This window comes from Myxocyprinus asiaticus, chromosome 50 (genome assembly GCF_019703515.2).
Source record: "Myxocyprinus asiaticus isolate MX2 ecotype Aquarium Trade chromosome 50, UBuf_Myxa_2, whole genome shotgun sequence".
In the NCBI taxonomy this organism is placed as follows: domain Eukaryota; kingdom Metazoa; phylum Chordata; class Actinopteri; order Cypriniformes; family Catostomidae; genus Myxocyprinus; species Myxocyprinus asiaticus.
Window position 1 is genome coordinate 7,611,976 of NC_059393.1, and position 25,260 is coordinate 7,637,235.

Below are 25,260 nucleotides of genomic sequence, written 5' to 3' on the forward strand. Positions count from 1 at the left end.
AAACGTAATTGTTGAAAAGCCAAGGAAAAGAACAGTCCTTAAATACTGCTTTTGCCATCTCTGCATTGAACCAATAGATGACTTAATTATCTTGACTCATTGTCTTTGTGAATTGCATCAGACACAGGAAGCCCAGCATTATGTTAGCTCTTGTAACTTGGAATTAGCACAATGGCTGTTGAAAGCACACACAACAGACCCCCTGCGGACCAAGACAGAGTGTTCACTGAGTGGACGAAACATGGACTGACACTCTCTGGCCCAGTACGGACATGCCGGCTGAGCCCAGCGCTAGTCATGCTAGTAGTGTTGGGAAAAAATAAAAACTAAAAGCAGCAATGGTACAAACTTGACTACATTTTTCAGCAGCATGACAGTAGTTCACAGTGTAGCTTTTCCAGTAACAAGCTACTTTTTCTAACCAGTAGTGGTGTAATGCAACAAAACGCTACAAATGTAATTTATTGTCACATTGTATTGTGCTTGAAGCTTTATAGCCGAGCGAATGAGGTAATCTAAACCCCGTAATAAAATCACACCTAAAAGACAGTATAAACTCTCTCTCTCTCATATAAATCATTGGGAAGTAAGTTTAGTGGCTCGTTCTGAATAAAAATTAATTAGTTCAAAAATTATTCATTGAGTCTCAGACACCTGCACAGCATTTTACATTTTTTTGTATTTAGACAGAAAATAATATTACAATAATTTTACAAATATTACAACATTAAGTTAAATGGGACTATCACTGTAAACTAAAGGCTATTGGCTATTTAAAAAAGGGCAAACCCTTTGAATGTTCTCCCCCAACTTCCTGTTTCAATAGGAAATATATCAACACAGAAAAGAAAAATACACTCTCTTCAAGCCATTTCATGGGGTCTTTATAATGTTATACCAACATATCTGTACTGTAGTTAGCTACTTTTTCTTTGTAGTTGTAATTTAGCTAACCAATATTTTGAAAGGGTAGCTTCATGGGACTTAAAATTATTAGTAGTTGTTAAAACTGCAAGTCATAGCTTCAATATAATTAGCTACTGTATTGTACTGTAGCTAACCACCTTTCAAAAGTGATGATTTTAGTTGAGCTACTTAAAATTATACTTTAAATAACAGTGGTGTGTAGCATGATAACCGTTTCAACTTTATCTTCCCCTACACTGCAAGCTAGTCACTGCTAATTATAGCTTCAATGTAGTTAGCTACATTTTCTTAGTAGCTAAATACTTTTTCAAAAGAGTAGTTCGGGACTGTAGTTGAACTACTTAGCATTGTACTGTAATACTTTATTACTTGATAAGCTTCAGTTTCAACTGTATCTTTCCTAACACTTCATGTTATTCTCTGCTAGTCATATCTTCAATGTAGATACATTTTCTTGGTTGTAGTGTAGTTAACAACTTTCACAAAAGGGTAGCTAGACTGTCGTTAACTCCTTAAAATTTTTAATCTTTTCACTATGAGTAGCATGTAGCTTGATAAGCAAGTTTCAACTTGATCTTCCATAACACTGCATGCTAGTATCTGCTAGCTTCAATGTAGTTAGCTACTTTTTCTTTGTTGTAGTGTAGCTAACCACTTTCTCAAAAGGATAGCTTGACTGTAGTTTAACCACTTAAATGTATACTTGAAATTATATAATTTACATTATGAGTGGCCTGTATCTTGATACGTTTCCGTTTCATGATCTTCCCCGACACTCCATGCAATGGGCATGCTGAGTTAGCCTTGTCTACACTGTCAGGTGCAGTTGGTGCAGGTGTTGGGCCTCATGTATTCAGATAGAAGACAAAGGCAGGCCTAACATAGTCGTAAAAACATAACTCAAGCCCCCACCTTCTAAGTCGTAAATCTTACTGATAAAAATCGCGCCAAAATCAAACAAAGGGAGTCCAAAACAGACTACAAATCCCATGAAGCCTTGCTCACTAAAGGATCGATCTCTCAACTCCTGTTGGATGTGGCACACAACAGAACGTCCCTCAAACATGACATCATCAGGAGTTGAAATACCTCTGAAATGCTTCCAGAATTTACTTTCAGCGACTTTCTTCACCGAATATAGACGTAGGTTTTTTTGCTGCTCTCAGGTGCAACCTTGTGGCACAAGGAAGTAACGTCCGACTTGAAACTCTGGCCATACATTCTCCATCTCGCTGGACGAGTTGAGATTACTCTGTGTTCAACCGAACACTCTAACGGATCCGAAGGAGACCGCCGAGCAATTCGCATTTTCATCCGTTTGCCTACAGAAGTGAAGAGAAATGTAATGCCACAAACTGGGATGTTATACAGAGTAACGTGTATTCACAAGGGCTAACATCTCCCTTTGTTAAGAGTCTGTACGTTGCTGTTTGAATAACACTACTACGTGAACATCTTAAGTCAGCCATGCAGTGTAGCATGCAGTGTAGTCATGTCCGACTTCACTACACGCTCCTGTCAAGCCCAACTGAGCTCAAATTCACCTGCTTCGTCGGCATTGGTAATTGATGACAAAACCAACAGTGAATCCAGTCTCAGGCCCTGCCCAGAGCCTTGGATGGTTAGTCAAATGACGCCATCATATATAGTGGTCAGTGCTTTCCATTATTTGGTACAGATGAAGGGAGACATTTACTAATGAGACCAGGCCATTCAGCCTGTCAGACTTTTCCATCAAACTCGCTTACACACACATTGACTGAACAAAGCTGTAAATCATAATTAGGGTGACATGGCTTAGCAAGCATCCCTGTCCCTACTTCTGTGCCCGTCATTGCATACCCCCCCCCACAGAATTATGATGATATAGTTAGATAATTTGTCCCCTTATTATAATTGGCACTGTGTAAGGGTGGTTTGTTATGTTGTACCTCAATTAAGACTGATATTTTGTTATACTAATAAGATAAAGATATGTCAGCAGTACATTTATTAAATCACACCAGGATCCGGGATATTAGGATTTGGCTAATGCACCTTGGGTTTGTGGTTTCTACCCTTCAACCAAATTGAGGGAATAATAAGATTCCTAAGTGATGAAACAATCATTTGCAACTTCATAAAAACACATTTTTTTAATCACATTTATTAAGCAATTCTATTTATAATTTAGGTTTATTTATAACTCTGGCAAAAAGAGCTCTTGTACAGAGATTGATTCAGTTTTAAAAGGCCTCTCATAAATTTTGTGTATCTGAAGAATGTTTTTTGGAGAATCAGATTGCCTAGTTTTGATGGATTGCAGTCGTTTTTGGGCTGCTTTGTAATGCAAATAAATCTGAAGTCTGTCTTTATTTCATTAGAGCGCACACACACTTGCTTTTTGTACATGCAAAATAAAGCACGCTGAAAAGCAATTGATATGAAATTTGTGCAGTATATCAAATGGACAATCTTTGAATTTGTTTAATCTAAAGACTTTAGAAAAGGATGTGCCCTTCATTAGACCCGCCCCCAATCAAAATGGCTATGATATGGAGTATACATTTCTGTATTAGGAAGGGATTAAATGGCAGAGATTCTAGTTATCAAGATCAGGTCCGAATGGAGGCGAAGTGACGGAACCACAGGAGTCTCAGAAGGCAAAGTGGTCAGAGCTGCAGGATTCACAGGAGGCGGAGTGGGCGGAGCCACTGGAAGAGGAGCAGAAGGAGCTTCAGGATTCTCAGGAGGCAGAGCCATGGAAGACTCAGAAGGTGGAGAGCTGAAGGATAAGGATGAGGTAGGGATCACAGAGGCAGGGACCCCCATGGTTGGGACCATGGAGGAAATGGAAGGGCCTCCATCAAGGGGGTCTCCGGCACCACCAGAGCTAAGAGCAAAGAGGCCTCTTTCAAAGAAAGCTCCTTGCCCATTGGAGTAGAGAGCAGAAGGTCAGCCCTTATGATGTTAGCGATAAAATTCTTAAGAGGCAGATGCTCACAGTCTGAAGGGACCAGCTCCCTCACAGGGTCATAAAGTCCAATCCAGAACATGGTCCTGAGGGATCTCTCATGCCAGTTCAATTGAGCTGCCAATTTCCCAAAACTTAAGCAGTACTCCATCATAGGAGTAGACCCTTGGGAAAATTGCTTGATCTGCTCTAGTGGATCCATAATGCATAGGTCAGTTCTTTTGTCAGGGTTTGTGAAAGGAAGTGACGAGAGATTGAGGATCCAAATGCAGAACATTTAATTGTAAACAAAAGAAGAGGATACAACGATGATGGTAAACATTTATTTAATAATATATATGAAGAGAGAGGAACACCTGGGATACAATTAGGACAATGAACAGAAAGACTGACATCACAGAGGAAGATACAAAACTTCAAACTAAGAGTCTCTTCAAAACTTCAAAAGAAGGGTCTCACATGAATTCAATATGTGTGACATATGCCAGCCAGGCCAGGATGCTCAAACAAAAGAATATTTTGAAAACAACAGAGAGTAGTCATGTTTTCATCCAAGTTACAAATGTAATTTATGTGAAAAATTGGAATATTGCAAAAACAATTTGCGAATAAAGTAGTGTTTCCATCCCGTGTTTAAGAGAACAAAATTGTAACTTCTGGGGAAATTGTCGCAAAAGAGAAATGAAATGGACGTTGAAGCCTCTGTCGCTCTTTTATTAAATGTGATAAATACCTTCTTGCAGTTAAGAGTGCATAGTCACATGATTTTTTGATGTGCATCTACAGTATATTCAGTATACAGTATATAAATTCAATATAAATATATTCTGTAAATGTGTTTTCATCATACTTTATGTGCATGTATTCTTATTGAATAAAAAATGTATCCACCTTAAGGGAGCATATGTTTTTTATGTGCATTTTGACGTTGATCCAGAAACATGTCCTACTTGGCGAAATCACATGGTGCCTAATTATGCACTTTGAATAATTCAAAATGTGGTTATCGGTGGAATTTTTACAATTGTGTACAGCAAAAGCAAGACCAAGGGGAAATGTGTGGCATCCTGTTGTCTGTCCTCTAATTCTAGCCGGCCGTCTGGTTCCCTCAGGTGTCCAGCAGTCCAACATGGAACAGCTGAGGAGCTTCCCAAAGATGAATGAATGAATGAATGAATGTTACATTTATATAGTCCAATCCGAAGATCAAAGGTACACACCTGAAGTGCTCTGCTTGTGCAGCTGACAAGAGCCCTGCCACAGCCCTTCCTCCAGCCTCGCTCAGTCTGCTTTGTGCAACAGTCCTGGAATCCACCCCTTTGTGGAGGCTGGGTGGCATGCTAGTGTTGTTTTAGCACCATGCTTTACTGGGCTCAGGAGTCAAGTCCCTAAACCTGCTATGTCCGAGACACATATCTGTCATTGGAAGGGCTGCCTGACACAAGCCCTTAGAGGCTCGGATATCACAACTTAGCCCTTGAATAAAGAGAAGCAGCAATTGTGACGGCAACTCAAGGCATCAGTCGCGAATTAATTTAAATGGAAGATGCATTGCAGTTCTGTTATATTATTTATTTGGGTCAGTTTGTGTCAGTCAAGCTGAGGTTGGCTCATCAAGTGAGGTTTTCCTCATAATCTCTGTGTAATGAAAGAAACAAGATATGGTATCTTTCAAGTCTGATTTTAAAAACAGTCAGGAAGAAAGTGTCAAGTACATTTGATAATTTGTTCTCTGAAATCCTCCACATAAATAATGTTGTAGTGTAAATAACTAAAAGTAGCAATGCTACTAACTTAAAACTTAAGTGTGTAACTTTTTCAGTGTTAAATATTTTCTCCTATCCCATCGTAATGTGCAGAGACAACTATATGTAAGCCATTCAGTCTAATTTTCTCGAAAACTGTAGACACTGGGTTCTTGTGGCACAATAAAAATTTGAGTGGCTCGTCCAGCCCGACAAAACAACATTGACTCAACCAATAGCATGAGTTGGGGGGTGGGACTATCTGTTTGTTCATTACTAGAAATGTTCTAGAAAATAAAGTATATAGATCAATTTGATGCTCCCTTCCCTTACAAATTTATTATCATAATATTACCTATTTAATCTCCTAATTTTTACTTTATTCTCAAAATTTTACTACTGCGGTCTTGTAATGTTATGACTTTATTCTTGTAAAAGACCTATTATAGATTATTCTAAAACGACTTTATTCTCAAATTCATTTTTCTGCTCGTGAGATTTTTTTGTCTTTTTTTATGTGGCAGTAAAACGGCATCATACAAAAAGGTAATTTGACTGTAGTTGAACTATAAATTATGGGCAGCTTGTAGCTTGACAAGCAAGAGTTTCAAAATAGCTTCCCAAACTTTGCACTGTTGCAATTACAAGCTCATGCAGCATGGCTTTTGTCAAGAGGAAGCACTTACGAATGTCCAATTAACTAGTAGACTAAACTCATCAGTTTTGAGCTCCAAAACACTCAAAATCCAATAACTCTGCAGCCAGCTCCTAAATGTTGTTCCTCTAGTCCTTTTTTTTCCAATCTCTGTTGTATTTACACTGCAATTCTTGGGTACGCCAGTAATCCTTTGGCACTTCAGAACTTGGGTCAGAGATTGGAATGAGAAAACAAGCCCTGGTAATTTTCTTCTGCCAATATTCTCGGTCACTGACCTTCACCCAGGCAAAAGAGGAGAAAGCCAGTCAGGCGATGGCCTTAGGAGATGTGAGCTGAGAAAAAAGAAGTGGAAATAGAGTTTCCTGCCAGGAACTCAAGACATCGAGCCCCGAGAAGGATAAAAAATTCTAGTGTCTTGGAGGAGCATCTAATTAAATCAAAAAAGGGCCAGTTTCAGGTTATTGCCTCTACTCATTAAGTACCTACCCAGTCCTTGTACTTCGAGCTTTGCTCGGAGTCTGAGATCACTGAACAAATTTAATTCAGCAATGACACTCAGATGGAACCTTTTACAAAAAATGAGAAAAAATTATGAGAGAGCATGATTAGGTTTAAGCATCAATGTAATTGCTGAAATATTAATATGCTAGTCACAGCAGTTGGAATAGTGGTTCTGTGTTTAACTTTGTTAACCACTTCTATTATGTTCAAAATTACAATTCTACTAGGAAGTCACAATTTGAGTATGATCCATTCTAACCCTATAATTCCACAGCCAGGTTTTTAAACTGCAATTTAGGTGGTGGTACTAGTCGTAAGGTCTTCTTGATTACCTATTTCTATTTTGAAGGAGAATCCAGAATTCAGACACACATATTAGCATGCTAATCTGAAATTGAGAATCATAGGCCTGCACACTCTAAACTTGCATGTCAATAATCCATCTAAATTTTTTTTTTTTTTTTTTTTTTTGATAGCGAAACAATTAGGATTCTGACTGATTGAACAACGACTTGACTGTGATCCATGCAAATTTTGTAATTCTGATGCCTGGTGAATGAATGGTAACTTGGGCAGAACTGGCCACAAAAAAAGTCTTTCTGATTGTCTGTTTTTGTTTTGTAGTAGAGATTTTCATTCATATGCTAGCTGTTAGTGGTCTTGTGTTTAATTTTGTTAACTACTTCTGTTATGTACAACATTACAATTTCATCACTCTTGGAACCACTTGCTATGACCAAGTATGCATCAATAACCTCAACAACATTGCAAGTCCTTTCTGCTTTAAAAAATTTAATTGTAAAAAAATAAAAGCTGTGCTGATCTGGAATTGCTAATTATAGGCCACTCTTAAAAGTGCATGCTAATCGGCCATCTGAGTCATACTTATATTTTGAGGGGAAAACTATGGGGATTAGATTGGAGGTCAGGACAGGTGCACTTCATGCTCACCACATGGGCTATTCTCACACACATCATAATCCATCCACTGACTGATTGAATCATGACATTAGCGTCATTTGCACTAACCCTGTAATTACATCACCAGGTTACTGAGAAGTAATTTAGGTGGTGGCACAAGCCACAAAGAAGTCATTCTGATTGGCTGCTTCTTTCTTGCATGAGACATCCTGACACAAAAAGTACACAGAGGCAAAATCTAAAGACAATTAAACTGTTGTTGGCATAAGCATATATGCTGAGTAGCTAGCTAAATCTTTTTACAGTTTTATTCAGGTTTGTTTTAGCAATATGTTATGCATGATTAGGGAATGTTCATCTGATTGCACTTTATCTTTTGTAGTAGACATCCTAACACAAGAAGCCCATCAGAGTTAAAATCTAAAGGCAATAAAACTGTCATTAGCATAAGCATTTATGCTGAGGAGCTAGCTAAATCTTTTTAAAGTTTTATGTCAAGTTTCATTCTTTAGAACACAAATAAAAAATAAAATAAAAAAATTAGCAAAAGGCATTTAAGCTAAGTAGCTAACTAAAGTTTAGATTTTATGTGTTAAAGGTCTGTTTTGTATCAAGTTTTATTCTGCATTTTATCTTAATGCAGTGCATGACAAGGGAGGGTATGTTTGTTAAGGAAAATGTCTTAAAATGCAATAAAAGAATGCAGCCTAATTTAGTTGGCAGCACTAGCCATTAAGAAGTGCTTTTGATTAGCTGTTTGCTCTTTTTTAGATTTATTTTAGCTATAGGTAGTGCATGATTTGGGAACTTTCGTATTTTCATCCGATTGCCCATTTCTCTTTTGTAGGAGACATCCTGACACAAGAAGCCCATCAGAGGCAAAATCTAAAGACAATAAAACTGTTGTTAGCATAAGCATTTGAGCTAAGTAGCTAGCTAAATGTTTAGACTTCGGGATGTGTGGTAAACACAGTTTTCACAGTTTTATACAGGTTTGTTTTAGTGATATGCAGTGCGTGATTAGCGTATGTTCATTGACCAACATGTCTTCAAATGCAAAAGAGACTTTAGGTGGCAGAGCCATGAAGAAGTCTTTGTAATTGTCTGTTTCTCTTTTGTACACAAGATCCTGCCACCCGCACAGGCCAAATCTAATCCCAAGAAATGCATATAGGATGATATTTAGAACACAAATAAAAAATAAAATAAAAAACTTAGCAAAAGGTTTATTAGCATTTAAGCTAAGTAGCTAACTAAAGTTTAGATTTTATGTGTTAAAGGTCTGTTTTGTGTCAAGTTTTATTCTGCATTTTATCTTAATGCAGTGCATGACAAGGGAGGGTATGTTTGTCAAGGAAAATGTCTTAAAATGCAATAAAAGAATGCAGCCTAATTTAGTTGGCGGCACTAGCCATTAAGAAGTGCTTTTGATTAGCTGTTGCTCTTTTGTAGGAGAGATTCAAACTCAAAAACACAAATAGGATGGTACTCTGACAAACACAATTAATATTAATAAGCAAAGACAATAAACCTTATATTTGCATAAGCATTTAAGCTAAGTAGCTAGCTAATGCTTTAGGTTTTAGGTATCCCTTGCCATTTACAGTTTTATTGAGGTTTATTTTAGCTTTATTCAGTGCATGATTTGACTACATTCATCAAGGAAAATCTCCTTAGATGTAATAAAAGACTGTAAAGGCAACAGAAGACATTTCGAGCACCAGACAATCAATAGTACCTCATCCACATAAAAAAATAAAAATAAAAATAAAATACTTGTGAAACTACACAGTGGGTTTAATTTAAAATGATATTGGAATAACTCTGTGAACATGTCCATTTATTTATGTCCGACAGCTGCAGAAGATTTCGACCATTCAAAGTCCAGCTTTTGAATTTTACCCAGCACTCTGCTGTCTCTGTTCTTGTGCAAACAGCAACTCAGATTCCATGCTTATGAAAGCAGCTCTTGGTCACTGATCTGAGGTCAGCAGTATGTTTGCTAATCCTGTTTTATCAGGTATGGCTTTTTGTTTCTTTTGAAGAGACTCAAAACACAGCTTTGCTGTGATCTTATGAGATAAGACACATGACCTATATTCCTAAAAGTATTATGCTTCATGCTGTAACATCTTAATCAACTGATTTTATTAAAAAAAAAAAAATAACTGTATGTAAAATATACATCAAAAGCATTTTTAAATGTTAAGATCAAGTAGAAACAGCTACTCTACAAGGTATCAACTTCACATGTCCAATTTTTACAGTGTTTTCCCGTGTGCACCACTGCACATTTGCCACTTGTGGGGTTGAGGTGTTGTCAGCAACATGCTGGATTCCCTCTCCAGTCCTCGCTGACCGGTCTGACTCCTTTTGCCTTGTTGTTTTCAGACCTGTCATATAAATCTCTGATGGGCCCGAGCCCCTCGGCGGCCAAGGTCACCGATGCTGTTTAGCTGTCAGTCATTCAGCAGAGCTGCTTTCACAAAGCAAACGTCTTCCTGCATTGCACACTTAGCTCTCTGTGGAGACCGAGAGAGAGGGACATAAAGAAATGAAGCGAGAGAGTAAATACGATCACTGCAACAAAAGAACTGTCACTTCAGTGTGTGCTTAAATTCAACCCACATAAACTGTTGGTTAAAGGGATGGTTCACACAAAATAAACTTTTTGTCCTTTACTAACCTTCGTTTCATTCCGAACCCATTTGCTTTTATTTTTTCTGTGGAGAATTTTTGAATGATCTTCACCTAGTTCTATTCCATAAAAAGATAGTTTAGTGTCTGTCGAGCTAAAAAAAAAAAAAAAAAAAAAATATTTAATTTATATCTCACAGTTCTGACTTTATTTCTCATGATTGCAAGATATAAAGTAACAATTGTGAGTTGAAATGATATTTCTAGCAATTGAAACTTTATATTTCTTGCAGTTATGAGATATGAACTCGCCATTTAGTTTAAATCATGCAGTCGCGAGTTTATATCACAAAATTAAAGTATAACTTTATAGCTTGCAATTATGACTTTATTCTTGTAATTGCATGACATAAACTGGCAATTGTGAGAAATAAAGTCACAATTAAGTGTCTATCATGCAATTGCAATTTCTACATTATTTCTTGTAATCTCAAGATATAATGTCACAATTGCATGATATAAACTGGCAATTTTGAGATATGAAGTCGAAATTTTGTGGCAAACTCACAATTGCGAGAAATAATTTTGCAGCTGTGAGTTTAAACTTTATTTCTCACAATTGCGCCTTTATATCTTGCAATTACGAGATATAAACTTGTAATTTACTTTATGAATATAGTCAGTCAATAGTCAATTGATAGGTTTCATAGACTTTATATATTGCAATTGCGAGCTGATTTCAAGAAATTGCAACTTTATCGCTCACAATTTACACTTTATTTCTCGCAATTGCTATTTTATTTCTCAATTGCAAGTTAGCAAGTCATAATTGTGAGATAAAAAAGTATCCTTCTGTGTTCCACATAAAAAAATAACAGTGTTCAGGTTTGTAATGACACCACAAAGTAAATAATGACATCATTTTTATTTTTTGATGAACTACTCCTTTAAAACCCCTCCAGCTCCCAAAGCAACACTGTAATTATGCTAACACACCTGAAGTCTTTGAAAGTATAAACACTTTCTACTCCCTGATAGTGTTGCGTTATCTTTACCCCAGCGGCTCGTGATTACATTTATTGGCCTTTAAGTTGTTGTAGTGGTGCAAGCTGTCAGCGAGGAAATTGACTGGGAAAAGATTGCAGATATCATAAAATCCGCCCATCACTACAAATTCATCCTTAACACGCCCACTCTAGCATTTTTTTCTGGCATCAGTTGCAGAGATGCCAAGGCACCAGCAATTATCGTAACAAAACGTAATAATATAAGATTGTGATGCAACAGTCACAAAAGAAATCAGTCTAAATTGAGTCTGACTGCTTTTTACTTAAGCACGCGCACTTCAGAGTGGAGAACTCTGGTTCTTTCGAGAGCTCTTGAACGCCTCTGCAACCCCACTCAGCATAATTATAGTGATCATGAGCGCAGGATGAGTGATGGAAGGAGAGGGAGGGAGAGATGTGCGGATGGATGGAGTGGGTGGTGGGAGGAAAGGCAAAACTGCATGATCTTGTTTTTTCTTTGTGCGATGGCAAAGCCCTGTAAAAGCAGACTCATGTTGCTTTCCTACACTCTGCTGATTTAAATGGAGACCATGTGTGTTTGTATGTGGCAGTGTGACTCGCCCTGCAATATATACTTAAAGAAAAGTAGAAAATAAGATAAAAAATACTCTGTAAGCAAATTATTTCTTTGCAGTGCAAGTCTTAAAGTATGATTGCAAAAAAAAACCAAAAAAACATATTTTAGGCAAGTACGCATATGCTATGCGAGAATATCATTCTTGCGTTACTGTGGTGGTATCAGTACTCAAGGGGGCGATAGAGTTACCTTTAAAACTCAGTGCCATTAAACTGGATGTGTTATTATTCTCGTTAGTTGCTATACATATATTGACTGTAACTTGCTCTGCAATGTTGTCTTTAAAGCGTTGCTCCACCAGGACAGTAGTTGGCTTGAAAGAGAAAACTCACCGTAGAATCTGACAGTTCACATTAATGTCTGCCAGAGTGCTCCTTGCGGCAATGTTGAGAATGCAACACTTACTTGCAATGTGTAACAAATTGTGGTCTGACACATTTTGGAGTGCAACAATTCACGAAATCAAGCTTGTGTACCTAGCATACACAAGTACTTTCGTAGACTATAGGAGTGTTCCAATCTGCAGGGTCGCAACATAGTTCATAGTTTGGAATACCCTGCAACGTCATCAAACACAGACAACGCTTGAGTCACGCTAATAACATGGTTCAAGTACAAAGACACAAGATACTTGTGTAATGCATATAAATGTACAAAAAATAACCTCCTTTAAAAAAATCAAGAGTTCATGGCGAATTGGTGGGAAATTTGCCACGGATCATTTTCACATGCAAATGAGATTTGCGGCAAATTGTCCATTGTTGCCAAAGGTTTGCCGCAGGTTCAAGAGCTGCAAACTTCTGGCAAACATTTGCGGCAAATCACAAGCTAATTTGCAAGTATAAATTATAAATGGCAAATTTGTGGCTAGTTTGCCAGAACTCTAGATTTTTTGTAAGTGCTTTCATCTATATACTGTATATAAATTTATAGGATACATCCATGTGTATACATATAAAAAATTTTGTTATATATTTAAATAATATATTTCTACACACTTGTAACCCATAAGTTACATGACTGTTGCTTTTTTAATATACTGTAATAAAATATATGTTATGTGGTTATTTTATAATATGCATGTCTTCTTAACTGTTATAGGACCAATTGTCATGATAATGGATGTAATGGTCGCATTTTGTGCACTTTACACTCACGCACAACCGCTTAGAAAGCAAACCTGAGGTGAATAAAGCTTAATTAAAATGACAGCATCTCAAACCCTGTTTATTTTATTTTGGCATTTATTGAAGCCACACTATGAATATGTACGCTCCCTTTGGATTGGAATCCCCCATTAAGTGCATTTTGGAGGATCCTAACAGTCGATTGGACCGCACCTAATGTTTCGGCCTAAAGAATAAAGAGAGGGGGGGTGAAAAATGGTCACATAAAACTGAAGTACAATGACAAATTGTAGGATATGGCCCCTTTAAATAACTAAGGCATGTAAAACAGCGCCACACAATGCAGTATGAAATAAAACGGGCAAGTATTCATCAAGGCCCAAGTGATCATTGGGGTCTGTCTGGGGCATCCCTTTCATTCCTGGTATGGTGGTTTCCTGTAACAGTGCATGTATTCATGGAATGCGCCATTATGAATGTTGACGGGGTGAAGGTGGGGGGTGGGGTGCATGCAGTGAACTGACACATTAGCGTGTACGGCCTTGACTGGCAGGGTGTGTATTTGAGTTGCGCGTCAGACATGGAGAAAGAGAGAGAGAGAAACAGACCAATGCAAATAGCAGCACTCTGCCGTGACCCAGCACGCCTGCCTGCATACAGATGCTTTGAATGAAACCTTGAGTTTGTGTTCTGTGTTGTATAACAAGTTGATCTTACATTCTCATCCTGTCTAAGTGGATGGTTCTTTGCCAGAATAAGCAGTAATATGGACCAGAAATTATACCTCAAGTCAAACGTCTGGCTATGTGAGACGTCTAGGTTATTGTCGAAACCTCCGTTACCTGATGGAGGGAACGAGACGTTGTGTCGATGTAGTGACAATAAGGGGGCGCTCTTGAGAGCCCCGAACACCTCAGATCTTTGAGAAAAGGCCAATGAGAATTGGCGAGTGGAATTTGCATGCCACTCCCCCGGACATACGGGTATAAAAGGAGCTGGCTCGCAACCACTCATTCAGGTTTTGTGCTGAGGAGCCGAGACAGGGTCCCGGCCATTTCAGGGGGGGGGGGGAGATGTATCTAGTATGGAAGCAGGCCACTCCAGCCTTTTCTCTCTAGGTTTTCTCTCCACAGAGTATTCAGTTATTCGGCTGGGGCCATTTTAACCCTCAATATATGCGCTGGGAAGTTGTTCTTTTCCTATCCTATTCTTTCAGAGGGAAAAGAGCCCGCAGAGACCACATCCTGCCCGGAGGGGAGGTAACATGTGGCAAGCACGTCATGTGGGCTCAGAGCCGCACATGGAAGAGGCGCGGTGGTAGGTCCTGCCTGAAAGGGGAGGAGCTCTACAAACACGGCGACCAGGACAGAGAGGGCACTGTCGAAGGGAGATGCAGGTCTGCCGACAGGGGGACCGTGCTGCGGAAAATACATCACAGGGGGTTACCGGAGTAACCGGCACCTGTGGAGCACCTACCTCAGTAAGGGCATATTAGCACACGTACTGGTTCCGAGCCACAGGGCTTGGGAGGAAGGACATCCAGGGTTCACGGGTTCATGAACTCGCATGGGAAAAGAAGCGCACATCTTCGCCTCTTTGGAGGGGAAAGGCACTATATGCAAGCAATACACCTGGCCAGCTGTCTGTATTCCCGAACTTACCTGTTCGTAATCTTGAAGGTATTAGGTGTCGCCCAGCCCACTGCCATGCAGATGTCTGCTATAGAGGTGCCATGGGCCAGTGCCCACGAGGATGCCAGACTCCTTGTGGAGTGTGCTCGTATTCCAGAAGGGGCGGGCATGGCCTGGGCCTGGTATGCCATAGCGATGGCATCCATGACCCAGTGGGCAAGCCGTGGTCGTGCTTCCCTAAGGACTTACCGTCCACTGTATCGTGGTGTGCCACTATGGCGGCCACATACACCTTCAAGGTGGAGGGGAACAGCCATTCCTCCAGCCTCTCCTGCAGGAAGGAAAGCACTGACCTGACTGTGCATCTCTAAGGGTCTTCAGCTCGGGAAGAACACTAATTCGCGAACCGACGCCACTTCAGGGTATAAAGCTGCCTCATGGAGGGAGCTTTGGCCTGAGTGATCGTGTCTACCACTGCTGGTGGTAGGCCACTTAGGTCTTCCACGTCCCATCCAAGGGCCAGACGTGGAGGTTCCAGATGTCTGGGCACGGGTGCCAGATGGTGCCCCATCCCTGAGAAAGAAGGTCCTTCCTCAGGGGAATTCGCCAGTGAGGGGCTGTCGTGAGGAGCGTGAGGTCTGAGAACCAAGTCTGGGTGGGCCAATACGGGGCCACGAGGGTGACCTGCTCCTCGTCCAACCCGACCTTGCACAGGGTCTGTGCATGTAGGCTCACTGGGGGGAACGCATACTTGCACAGCCCCAGGGCCAGCTGTGTACCAGTGCGCCTGGGCCAAGGGGGGCCCCTGTCGGAGAATACCAGAGCGGGCAGTGGGAGGTTTCTCGGGAGACAAATAGGTCTACTTGTGCTTTGTTGAACCGACTCCAAATCAGCTGGACCACCTGGGGGTGGAGTCTCCACTCTCCCCTGAGCATCACCTGCCACGACAGCGCGTCCGCTGTGGCATTGAGGTTGCCCGGGATGTGAGTGGCCCGCAACGACCTCAGTTGCCGCTGACTCCATAGGAGGAGATGGCAGGCGAGTTGCGACATGCGATCAATGGCAAAAGCCTCCGCAGGGCAAGCAATACTGCCAGCAACTCAAGGCAGTTGATGTGCCAACACAGTCGCGGTCCTGTCCAGGAGCCAGCGGCTGCATGCCCATTGCACACGGCGCCCCAGCCTTGCTTGGAGTCGTCTGTCGTAATGACGACGCACCTGGACACTTTCTGTAGGGGAACTCCTGCCCGTAGAAATGCAAGGTCTGTCCAAGGGCTGAACAAGTGGCGGCAGATCGGCGTGATGGCCACAAGATGTGTGCTGAGGCACCATGCCCATCTCGGGACTTGAGTCTGAAGCTAGTGCTGAAGCGGTCTCATATGCATCAACCCTAGTGGCGTGACCGGCGCCGAGGATGCCATATGCCCCAGGAGCCTCTGAAAGTGTTTCAGTGGAACCACTGTTCTCTGCTTGAACTACTTCAGGCAGTTCAGCACCAACCACGCGCGCTCGCTCGTGAGGTGCACTGTCATCGAGACTGAGTCTAACTCCATGCCGAGAAAAGAGATGCTTTGAACCGGGGAGAGCTTGCTCTTTTTGCCAGTTGACCCGAAGCCCTAGCCGGCTGAGGTGCCTGAGCACGAGGTCCCTGTGTACGCACAGCAACTCTTGAGAGTGAGCTAGAATCAGCCAGTCATCGAGGTAGTTGAGTATGCGGACGCCCACTTCCCTTAACGGGGCAAGAGCTGCCGCTGCGACTTTCGTGAAGACACGAGGGGACAGGGACAGGCCGAAGGTGAGGACCTTGTACTGATACGCCCGGCCATCGAAAGAAAACCATAGGAAGGGTCTGTGTCGAGGTAGAACCGAGACGTGAAAGGACGCGTCCTTCAGGTCTACCGCCAAGAACCAATCTTGATGCCGGACACACGCCAAAATGTGCTTTGGCGTCAGCATCTTGAACGGGAGTCTGTGCAAAGCCCGGTTCAGAACTTGCAGGTCCAAGATTGGCCACAACCCACCACCTTTCTTCGGTACAATGAAGTAAGGGCTGTAAAACCCTTTCTTAATCTCAGCTGGAGGGACAGGCTCTACCGCGCCCTTTCGCAGAAGGGTCACGATCTCCGCACTCAAGGTGGCGGCGTTCTCTGAATCACGTAGCTGAGTCAGATGGTCCTGGCCAACCACCGTGATGGGTTGGAAAGCGCTAGCCACGCGTCCAAGCTCCAGGTGAGGGGCACTAAGGGGACAATCGCATTTAACGTACCTGTGGGTGGGGCCTCGCGGCGGAAGGGAGCAAGGGATGCCACGTCGAGGAGCCTCGCTTCGTCTCGAACTCGTGGCTGCACTAAAAGGAACCCATCCCACTCTGGAGCTCTGAAAGGGACACTAAGCTGGCCCTGAGGCGAGCCTGCTCTCCTCTCAGAACTCATTGGGGCAAACGAGCATGCTGGGGAATGGGAGGTCAGCGGGGATTTACCCGGCGGAGCCGTGCCCATTGAAGCCCCCAAATCACCACCAGCGCCAGCCGGGCCAGCCTCGTACCCGGAGGTAAAAGGCACAGTGCGGGTGTCGGCTAGAGTGGCTTTCCCCTGGAAGAAGGAAAGCCGCGACTGCAACGTTGCCATGGTCATATTCTCGCAATGAGAACATGAACCATCCACGAATGCTGCCTCAGTGTGATCGCTGCCCAGACATGCGAGGCAGCACCCATGGCCGTCGGAAGCGGAGAGATAGTGACCGCATCCAGGAATCACACAAAGACAGAAAGGCATCTTTATAAAGACACATCTTTAAAAAGATGTTCAACGTCAATGTGTGTGCTCTAATAGAGAAAATACAGTATACTCTTTAGTGCTGTCGAAGCGCCCAGGGGCGAAATCTGCACTCATCGTGCGGAAGAAGAGAAAGCTGGAAATGCGCCGTATATCCAACAGCATACGCTTCTTAAGAGGTGAATGGAACAGCAGTAGTATTCAGCTCGCTGATAGTACAACCGCTCAGCTCCGAAGAAAAAATCTGAATGAGTGGTTACGAGCCAGCTCCTTTTATACCCGTATGTCCGGGGAGTGGCATGCAAATTCCACTCGCCAAATCTCATTGGCCTTTTCTCAAAGATCTGAGGTGTTCGGGGCTCTCAAGAGTGACCCCTAGTTTCACTACATCGACACAACATCGAGTACTATGGTTAGGCTTAAAACTGGGGTAACAATCTTATCAAACCTTTCATTTCAATGAACCTTATCTTATCATACCTTCCATTCAGTTTGATTTTTCCCTTCTGGGATAGGGTCTGGGATTAGGGATAGAACTGGTTAGAGAGTTTGTGTTACAGGAATGTTGTTCCAGGACCAACAAATGATTTTGAACATATCCTACTTCATGGCAAAAACATGGTGACCACAGGTGTAAACTACAAGGCACCATCTATCTCTCTTTCCTTTCTCTGTCTTTTCTTCTAATTGTTTGCTGGCTCACATTGAGGGAAGTGAAAAAATGAGACAGATGCAAGTAACGATTGCTTTGCACTAATGACATGCACACACCACCATCACCACCCGTAGACATGACTATCCAAATGACACATTGCCAAACGCCTACACACCCGTGGATGGCTTACCGATGTGTCTTATGTCACTTTGCTTAGCTTTTTGGATTTGTGACCTACTTTTTTGGTGCTCCAACCGATTTTGCAGACTTGTCGCCCTGTTCAAATTTTGGATGGCTTTCGATGCTATCTAAACACACACATCCACACCTATAATTGAGCGGGTGGAACAATGGTGCATTTAATTTACCTGTCGGCAGAAATTGCACTGAGGATGGATTTGCAGGGCGAGCAGATGTTGTAACGTTTGCTTTTAGGAGTCATCAACGTGCGCAAGCAAATTTGTCATTTGCATGCTGCTGTGGCAGTTCCTCTATTATTTCACATGAATGTCACATTTGAGCCAAGAGCTTATTTAATTCAATTTAAAACACTTTGCCATATCAGTTTTGAAAATGTCCTTCCTTTCTTCCAAATTTCTTTCTTTCCTTTCTACCTTCACTCCTACAAATGTATTTCCTTACTTCCTTTCATTTTTTCTTCGTTTGTTCATTCCTTCCTTCCTTCCTTTCTCCCACTTTTTTCTTTCTTACCTATTTTCCATTATTCCTTCCACATTTCTGTCATTCCTCCCTCACTTCCTACCTTCATTACAAATTATTTTTTCTGTCTTTCTGTCTCTTACTTTTTCTCACTTTCTTTCTTTCTTTCCTCCCTTACAAATTCCCTCCCTTCCTTATGAATTGACTTTCAAACTTTCTTCCAAATGAATAAATGAACTTTCAAAACATCCAACTGTCCCTGCGAAGAGGAGCCATTCAAAGAGGAGCCATACTTGTGTTCTGTCTGAACAATTTTTTTTTAACACTTGGTCTATGGATAAATGCGTCACACAGTTGTTTTTGGCCGTTGTATCATATTTCACAAATTTTCCTAAATGTTTTCATGACACTATAATGTTTCTATAACCATATTTAACATTTATTTCCTTCCTTTCTACCTCACTTCCTTCCTTACTATTTTTATCTTCCCTTCATTACATTTGTCCTTTCACATTTCTTTCCTCCCTCCCTCCCTCCCTTCCTTCCTTCCTTATTTCATCCCTCACTTCCTTCCAAATTTATTTTTTCTTTCTTTCTAAAACAGTGTCAAGTCAGAAGTAGTTTGAAAAAATGCATCTTGAGGCCACTGTGAAGCTCTTTTTGAATGCAATTAGACGTGTGTGAACGGTCCTATTCTGAGCCATACTTACTGGTATCGTGCATAAAATACTATGAAATACTATGGCAAATGTATCATTTAAAGCTACAGTACTTCAAATATTTGTCCCTTAATATTTCCCAATTGAATGTACACTACACCTCCTAAAAAAGCCAGCAGACAATCTCAACAGGGCCTGTAATGTTTCTTTCAGAGGTACGGTGTGCACGAAACCAGCAATTTCCTCTAACCAAAAGAAAAATTCTTTGAAACCAGCACCTTCTCTTACTCAACTTCACCACATCTGGGCTGCCAACAAAAAACATGAAAGCTCAGTGGGAACCATGTTAGCAAGCACTTTTCTTATAATTTTACCCTCCTCTTTGTGCTATTGGCTTATTTGGTGATACTGGCATTGGTTTGCGATCTGTATGCGCTGTAACAGGACACCTCATTGTCATCATTCAGCTGCTGAGGCATTGTTAAATCTGTGTCACGTCATGCGTGTCTATGCTTAACAACTGACTACTTTGCATGTAAGAACAGATGACATGGCTCATCACAGATCTACTTATTTACCGCTGGGAGACATGCAGACTCCTATCAAGGCAAACAAAAGCCGACACGTGCTAATACTGTTGATTTTTTGGTTATGTCATCCCTCCTCTCCTCTTAAACAAATGTATGGTCATTGGAGCTGTGGCACCAAGAGTGTGAGATTACCAGATCCTCTTTTCTCTTCTTCTGTGCATCATTTCATGTCATCTGTTTCCTGTCCCTGAAAATAAAAAGCTTAAAAGTGGCACAAAATAACACTAAAAAGGTTACATTTTGAACAAATATAGTATGTGTTGCATCAGTTGCCTTGTTAAACTAACATCTAGATGTTGATTAGGCTATGAGGTATTAAGTTGTTGACTTATGTTTGCTGTGTTCTCGTTTCAGAAAGGTGAGCGGAAGGAGAGAGTCCTGACTCCCTTCCCCCCCTCCTCCCCACCCATTCCATCATCCGTAGAGCATCTTTCATGTGTCTCCCTGGGCTTGACTCCCACGTCAGGATGAACTGTGAGCAGGATTTTGGAGATGGAGGCATGAATGTCACTCTAACGCTCCGACTGCTCATGCACGGCAAGGTAAACACACTCACAAGCAAACATTTAACTTTTAAATAGCTCATAGAGCAGGAGATGATGCTGAATATTTATTGGTGAAGGAATCCTACCTGTACATTTCAAAATGTTAAACTGTACTGAAACTTCTTAAGCAAACAGATATATTCGACGTGGTTACTTCAGCAATTATGTTTTTCATTTCACATTTGCTTTTTATGATACTATCGGATAGGTTTAGGTTTAAGGTTGGGAGGTTGGTTTTGTTTATTTAAACTCGATAGATTGTCAATCTTTAAAACCTCTGTTTGGGAGAAAATGTAACTTGGTTTTAGTGCCCCTCAGTGGACATTTCACCTCAAAACTGCCACCATCATGTAAAGAATCACATAATTTAATTTTGCAGTAATGCCGAGGCAGTCTAGCTAGGCAATAGATTGTAAGTTTACAATATATTTAAATGTATTTAGTTGAAAATATAAAATTTTACCTTAACGTGAATATTGGGAAGAAGTTTTTGTTTATTTAGGTGAATCAGTTTTTTGTATTTTTTTTCTCCATTTTTTTACTGTTTCAATGTAGCAGTATAAAACAATGATTTGACGATCTGTTTGCATCATCACTATACATTTTCTTGGGAATCTCAATGTGGCCTTTTACATGCTGTGAAATGTTTTAGTAAAAAAAAAAATATATATAGTATATATATATATATATATATATACTATATGGCCAAAAGTTTGTTAAATCTTAATGTTTCTTTATGTAATGGCTTGGGCTTTGTGTGCTTCCAAATTTGTGGCAACTGTTTGGGGATAGCCCTTTTCTGTTCCAGCATGACAATACCCCTGTGAACAAAGTGAGGTCCATAAAGAAATGGTTTACTGTGTCTGGCGTGGAGCAAATTGACTGGACTGCACAAAGCCCAGACCCGAACCCCACTGATCACTTTTGGGGTGAACTGGAACCGCAACTGTAAGTCAGGCCCCACTGACCAACATCAGTTCCTGACCTCACTGATAGCCTTGTGTCTGAATGAGAGCAAATCCCTGCAGCCATGTTACTACATACAGTATAGTGGAAAGCCTTCCCAAAAGAGTGGAAGCTGAGGGGGAAATTGATGCCTAAGGTTTTGAAATCAAATGTTCATCAAGCACATATGGTGTCCACAAACTTTTGGCCATATAGTGTATATAGTAATAAACATAGCTTTTTATTACTATGTATTGTTAAATTGGTGCATGTTATAAAAAAATGATTCAGTATAATTCTTCCTTGTGTTCAGTTAGTGAAAAATCTGAACTGAACTTAAAACTGACAATTATTATTGTATGGTTCAGTTCTTTATATATAAATATATATATATTCTGCTGTATATCACCCAGCCCTAATTCAGGCATTATTGCTGAAGTTTATAGTAAACAAACGGTTGTAGATAGCACTGCTATGCCATCAGTATGTCAACATGTGCTTTTAATTGTGAACAAACTGCCAATGACAGATTTCGTCCCACGCGCCAAAAACTCCTTAATCTTTCACATTTGCATGCCAGTAAAAATGAATGAGTCATTAAAAACAGTTATGAAAAACCCACGAAGATATAACGAACTGTTAATATACTGCCACATTGATATGATTTATGTGCCAGTTTACTTTAATTCTCTATCACCATCAACAGATTGCGATTTGATGTTTTAAAGACACTTTCACTGATGATAAACACAGACATCATTCATATTAGAGCGATGCCTGTCATTCTCAGCAGCTCTTGCGATCTTTATTTCCTTCATATAAAGCTCAGAAGACATGAAATCTATTCTGGAAACTGATGTCACAGGGAAATACGTGATCCATAACATTGTCTTTCAGACTTTTTTCTCAACTCTTGCCAGTTGCAACACTCAACAAATCAAATATTACCCAACAATCACTCATAAAATATGCATCACATTTTTTAAGCCCATGAAGTAATGAAATATGAATGCAAAATGTACCCTATTTAATTTCTTAATACATGTTAGTCCTCTTATGGTGAATGATTCATTGGTGTATGTTATTCAAAAAAAATAAAATAAAAATTAAATGCTTGTCTTCAATAATATGTAACAACTTGCTCCGCCTCCAACTTTCAACCCCTCCCCTCCTACCACCAGTGATAAGGAGGCCACATTTCACGATCCAATCAATTCACTATAGATACACTTAAGTCTCGCTTTTTCTCGTTGCACAACATGTTTCACTCAGAAATACATCAGATTATGAAAATAATTTAGCAATACGGAACAACAGCACAATTTTCGAGCATGATAGTGCTTTTATGCAACTGTTCAACAAATAAATAAATAATATTAAATCATTGAAATCACTGGCCAGTTAACTTTGTTCATATCTTCTCCGCCAGCAAAAATAGTTCCAAGAGAAGGTTTCGAAACGCTGGTTTCAAACTAGGTGTTTCGTTTGTGAAACAAGTTAGTATTTTTCAAAAAATCTTTTAAGTGAACAAATCATTCTCGTTTACTTCCATTGTTTCAGTGCTGAACAGCGAATCAGTTAAGTCAATGATTGTATGATTCACTAGTAACATAAAAGACGCTCATTTGTCACCACCTACTGTGTAAATATGAAATCTCCAGAAACGGTCACTAAATGAATCAGGGCAATCAAAATGAACAATGAAATAAAGTCCCCACCACTATTTGGAAAGCTACGAACACAGAGAAGCAAACTGATACAAAGAGTGAAGCGTCACAGTGTGTTTGGATTGTATATCAGCACTCTTGGAATGCCGTGCGTCCAATCAGATTTGGGGACAGAAAGTAACTGTTGTATAAAATGGGTTACAAACTGCGTTTCATGCTGACTTTAGAGGTACTGTCAGCGATTTTGTACATTTTGCAAACTTTTGCCATTTTCTTAATTACACACCCTCTTTCCAGAGTCCCGCCCTTCAAATAAATGTTAGCAATCCCGAATGCGCTAATGGATGAGATAGCTTTCTGACTAGCTAAAAAAAGCTCCCGTAACGTTTACAGTGCCTAGGTTTGTTACAGAGACAAGTGTGATTTCTCAGGACAACTATTTCAGTGACATCTAACAGTTAATAAAGACATTCTATGCATGATAATCCTTAAAGCACCTTTTAGCACGTACTGTAGTAGTTAAACAAGAGGGAAAGGAACGGAGTGCTTCCAGGGCCTGCAGGATCCTGGTTTAATATGGATTTGACCTGTCTCATCAAAATCCACAGACAGACAACTGGGGAGTGTGCTCGCTAATCAATAAGCTGACATTTGCTATGTCTTTCTCTTTTCACAGGAGGTTGGCAGCATCATAGGCAAGGTGAGCGAATCTTCGTTCCTGTTGTCCCATCTGTTGACATTCTAGATTTGTTGGATGCATCTTCAGTTTGTGTCTTGATGTTTTTTTGTTGTTATTTGGTTTCATTTTTTTCTCTGTGTTAGATGGTTCAATGTAGTTTGTCTAAAATTAAAGTACTGTCATTCTGATATATTTTCAAATTCTGCTTACCCTGTCACGTTGTTCAAAACCCAAATGACTTTCTTTCTTAAGTGGAACACAGAAAAGTGAATTTTTAAATTCTTTTTTTTTTTCTTCTTGTTTTCCATATATATATATATATATATATATATATATATATAAGGAAAAAGTTCACCCAGAAATGAAAACTCATTTATTCATAATTTATTATGAAAGTATTCACATCTGAGTTTGCGTACTTGAATAGAGTATGTTTAGTATACTTCACAGTAGTAGTAACATTCCTAAATAAAAAGAAAGATAAAAAGCCCTCTCGTCTGTTTGATACATTAATGAATGCCACAGTTTCATACTAATTTGAATATTTTGCTCTCTTATCGTAATCATATGCAGCTCTCCCAAAGCTTTTGGATGGCATTTATGGAATGATGATACAATGGTTGATCACGTTCCAATTTAAGTTTAGCTAAATTATACAATCTGATATGCCTTTGACATCCTCTGTTGTCTTGTTTTTCTCCAAAGCACCACAAAATGAATGAAGGGATATGATAGATCTCCCCATAATGAAATCAATACACCAACGCTTGGTTTCCTGGACACAGATTAAACCCAGACTAAGAATAATGTTCTGCTGTTATTGATGGTCCTCCATCACAAAAGTCTCCATTAGAGATATTTGCGGGGGAGGGGGGCAAACTTGAATTGATTACTAATCATAATGCATCTTCAGGCGAAAGAAATGAAGGTGCATGGTAAATTATAAGCAGTAATAGACCTCAGAGTAGGCAACATATTTAATTGAATGTGAACGAAAACTATACTGCCAGGGACGGAAGTACTGTCCATTGAATGTGCTTCATGCTTGTAAAAGAATTTTTGTTCACGCTAGTTTCTTCTTTAGTAACACCATTCTTCAATAAAAGCATTTTAACACGAATTGCTGCACATGTTATTCATGAATTAGTTCTGCTTGTGTTTCATGTTTCAATCGTAAAATCATTCTTTCATGAGTTTGTTCTGCTAGTTTCGTTTGTAAAACCTATCTTACGTAAATTGTCGCATTTGGGATTAATGATTCCCTTCTGCTCGTGTTTCATGAATCGATCGTAAAATCATTTTTATATAAACCGACGCATATGCAGTTCATGAATTCATTCTGC

General features: G+C 40.3%; 1 protein-coding gene across 5 annotated transcripts in view; it reads left to right on the forward strand.

Annotated features, from left to right (window-relative positions):
* Nucleotides 1-25,260, forward strand: part of LOC127438709 (poly(rC)-binding protein 4-like) — a 108,982-nt gene that overhangs the window by 39,276 nt on the left and 44,446 nt on the right. For all 5 annotated transcript variants that reach the window (XM_051694516.1, XM_051694517.1, XM_051694518.1 and 2 more), the window contains exons 2-3: nt 20,436-20,623; nt 23,915-23,938. In XM_051694516.1, coding sequence (XP_051550476.1) covers nt 20,516-20,623; nt 23,915-23,938 — 132 coding nt within the window. In that variant the 5' untranslated portion in view covers nt 20,436-20,515. The remainder of the gene's footprint in view (nt 1-20,435; nt 20,624-23,914; nt 23,939-25,260) is intronic.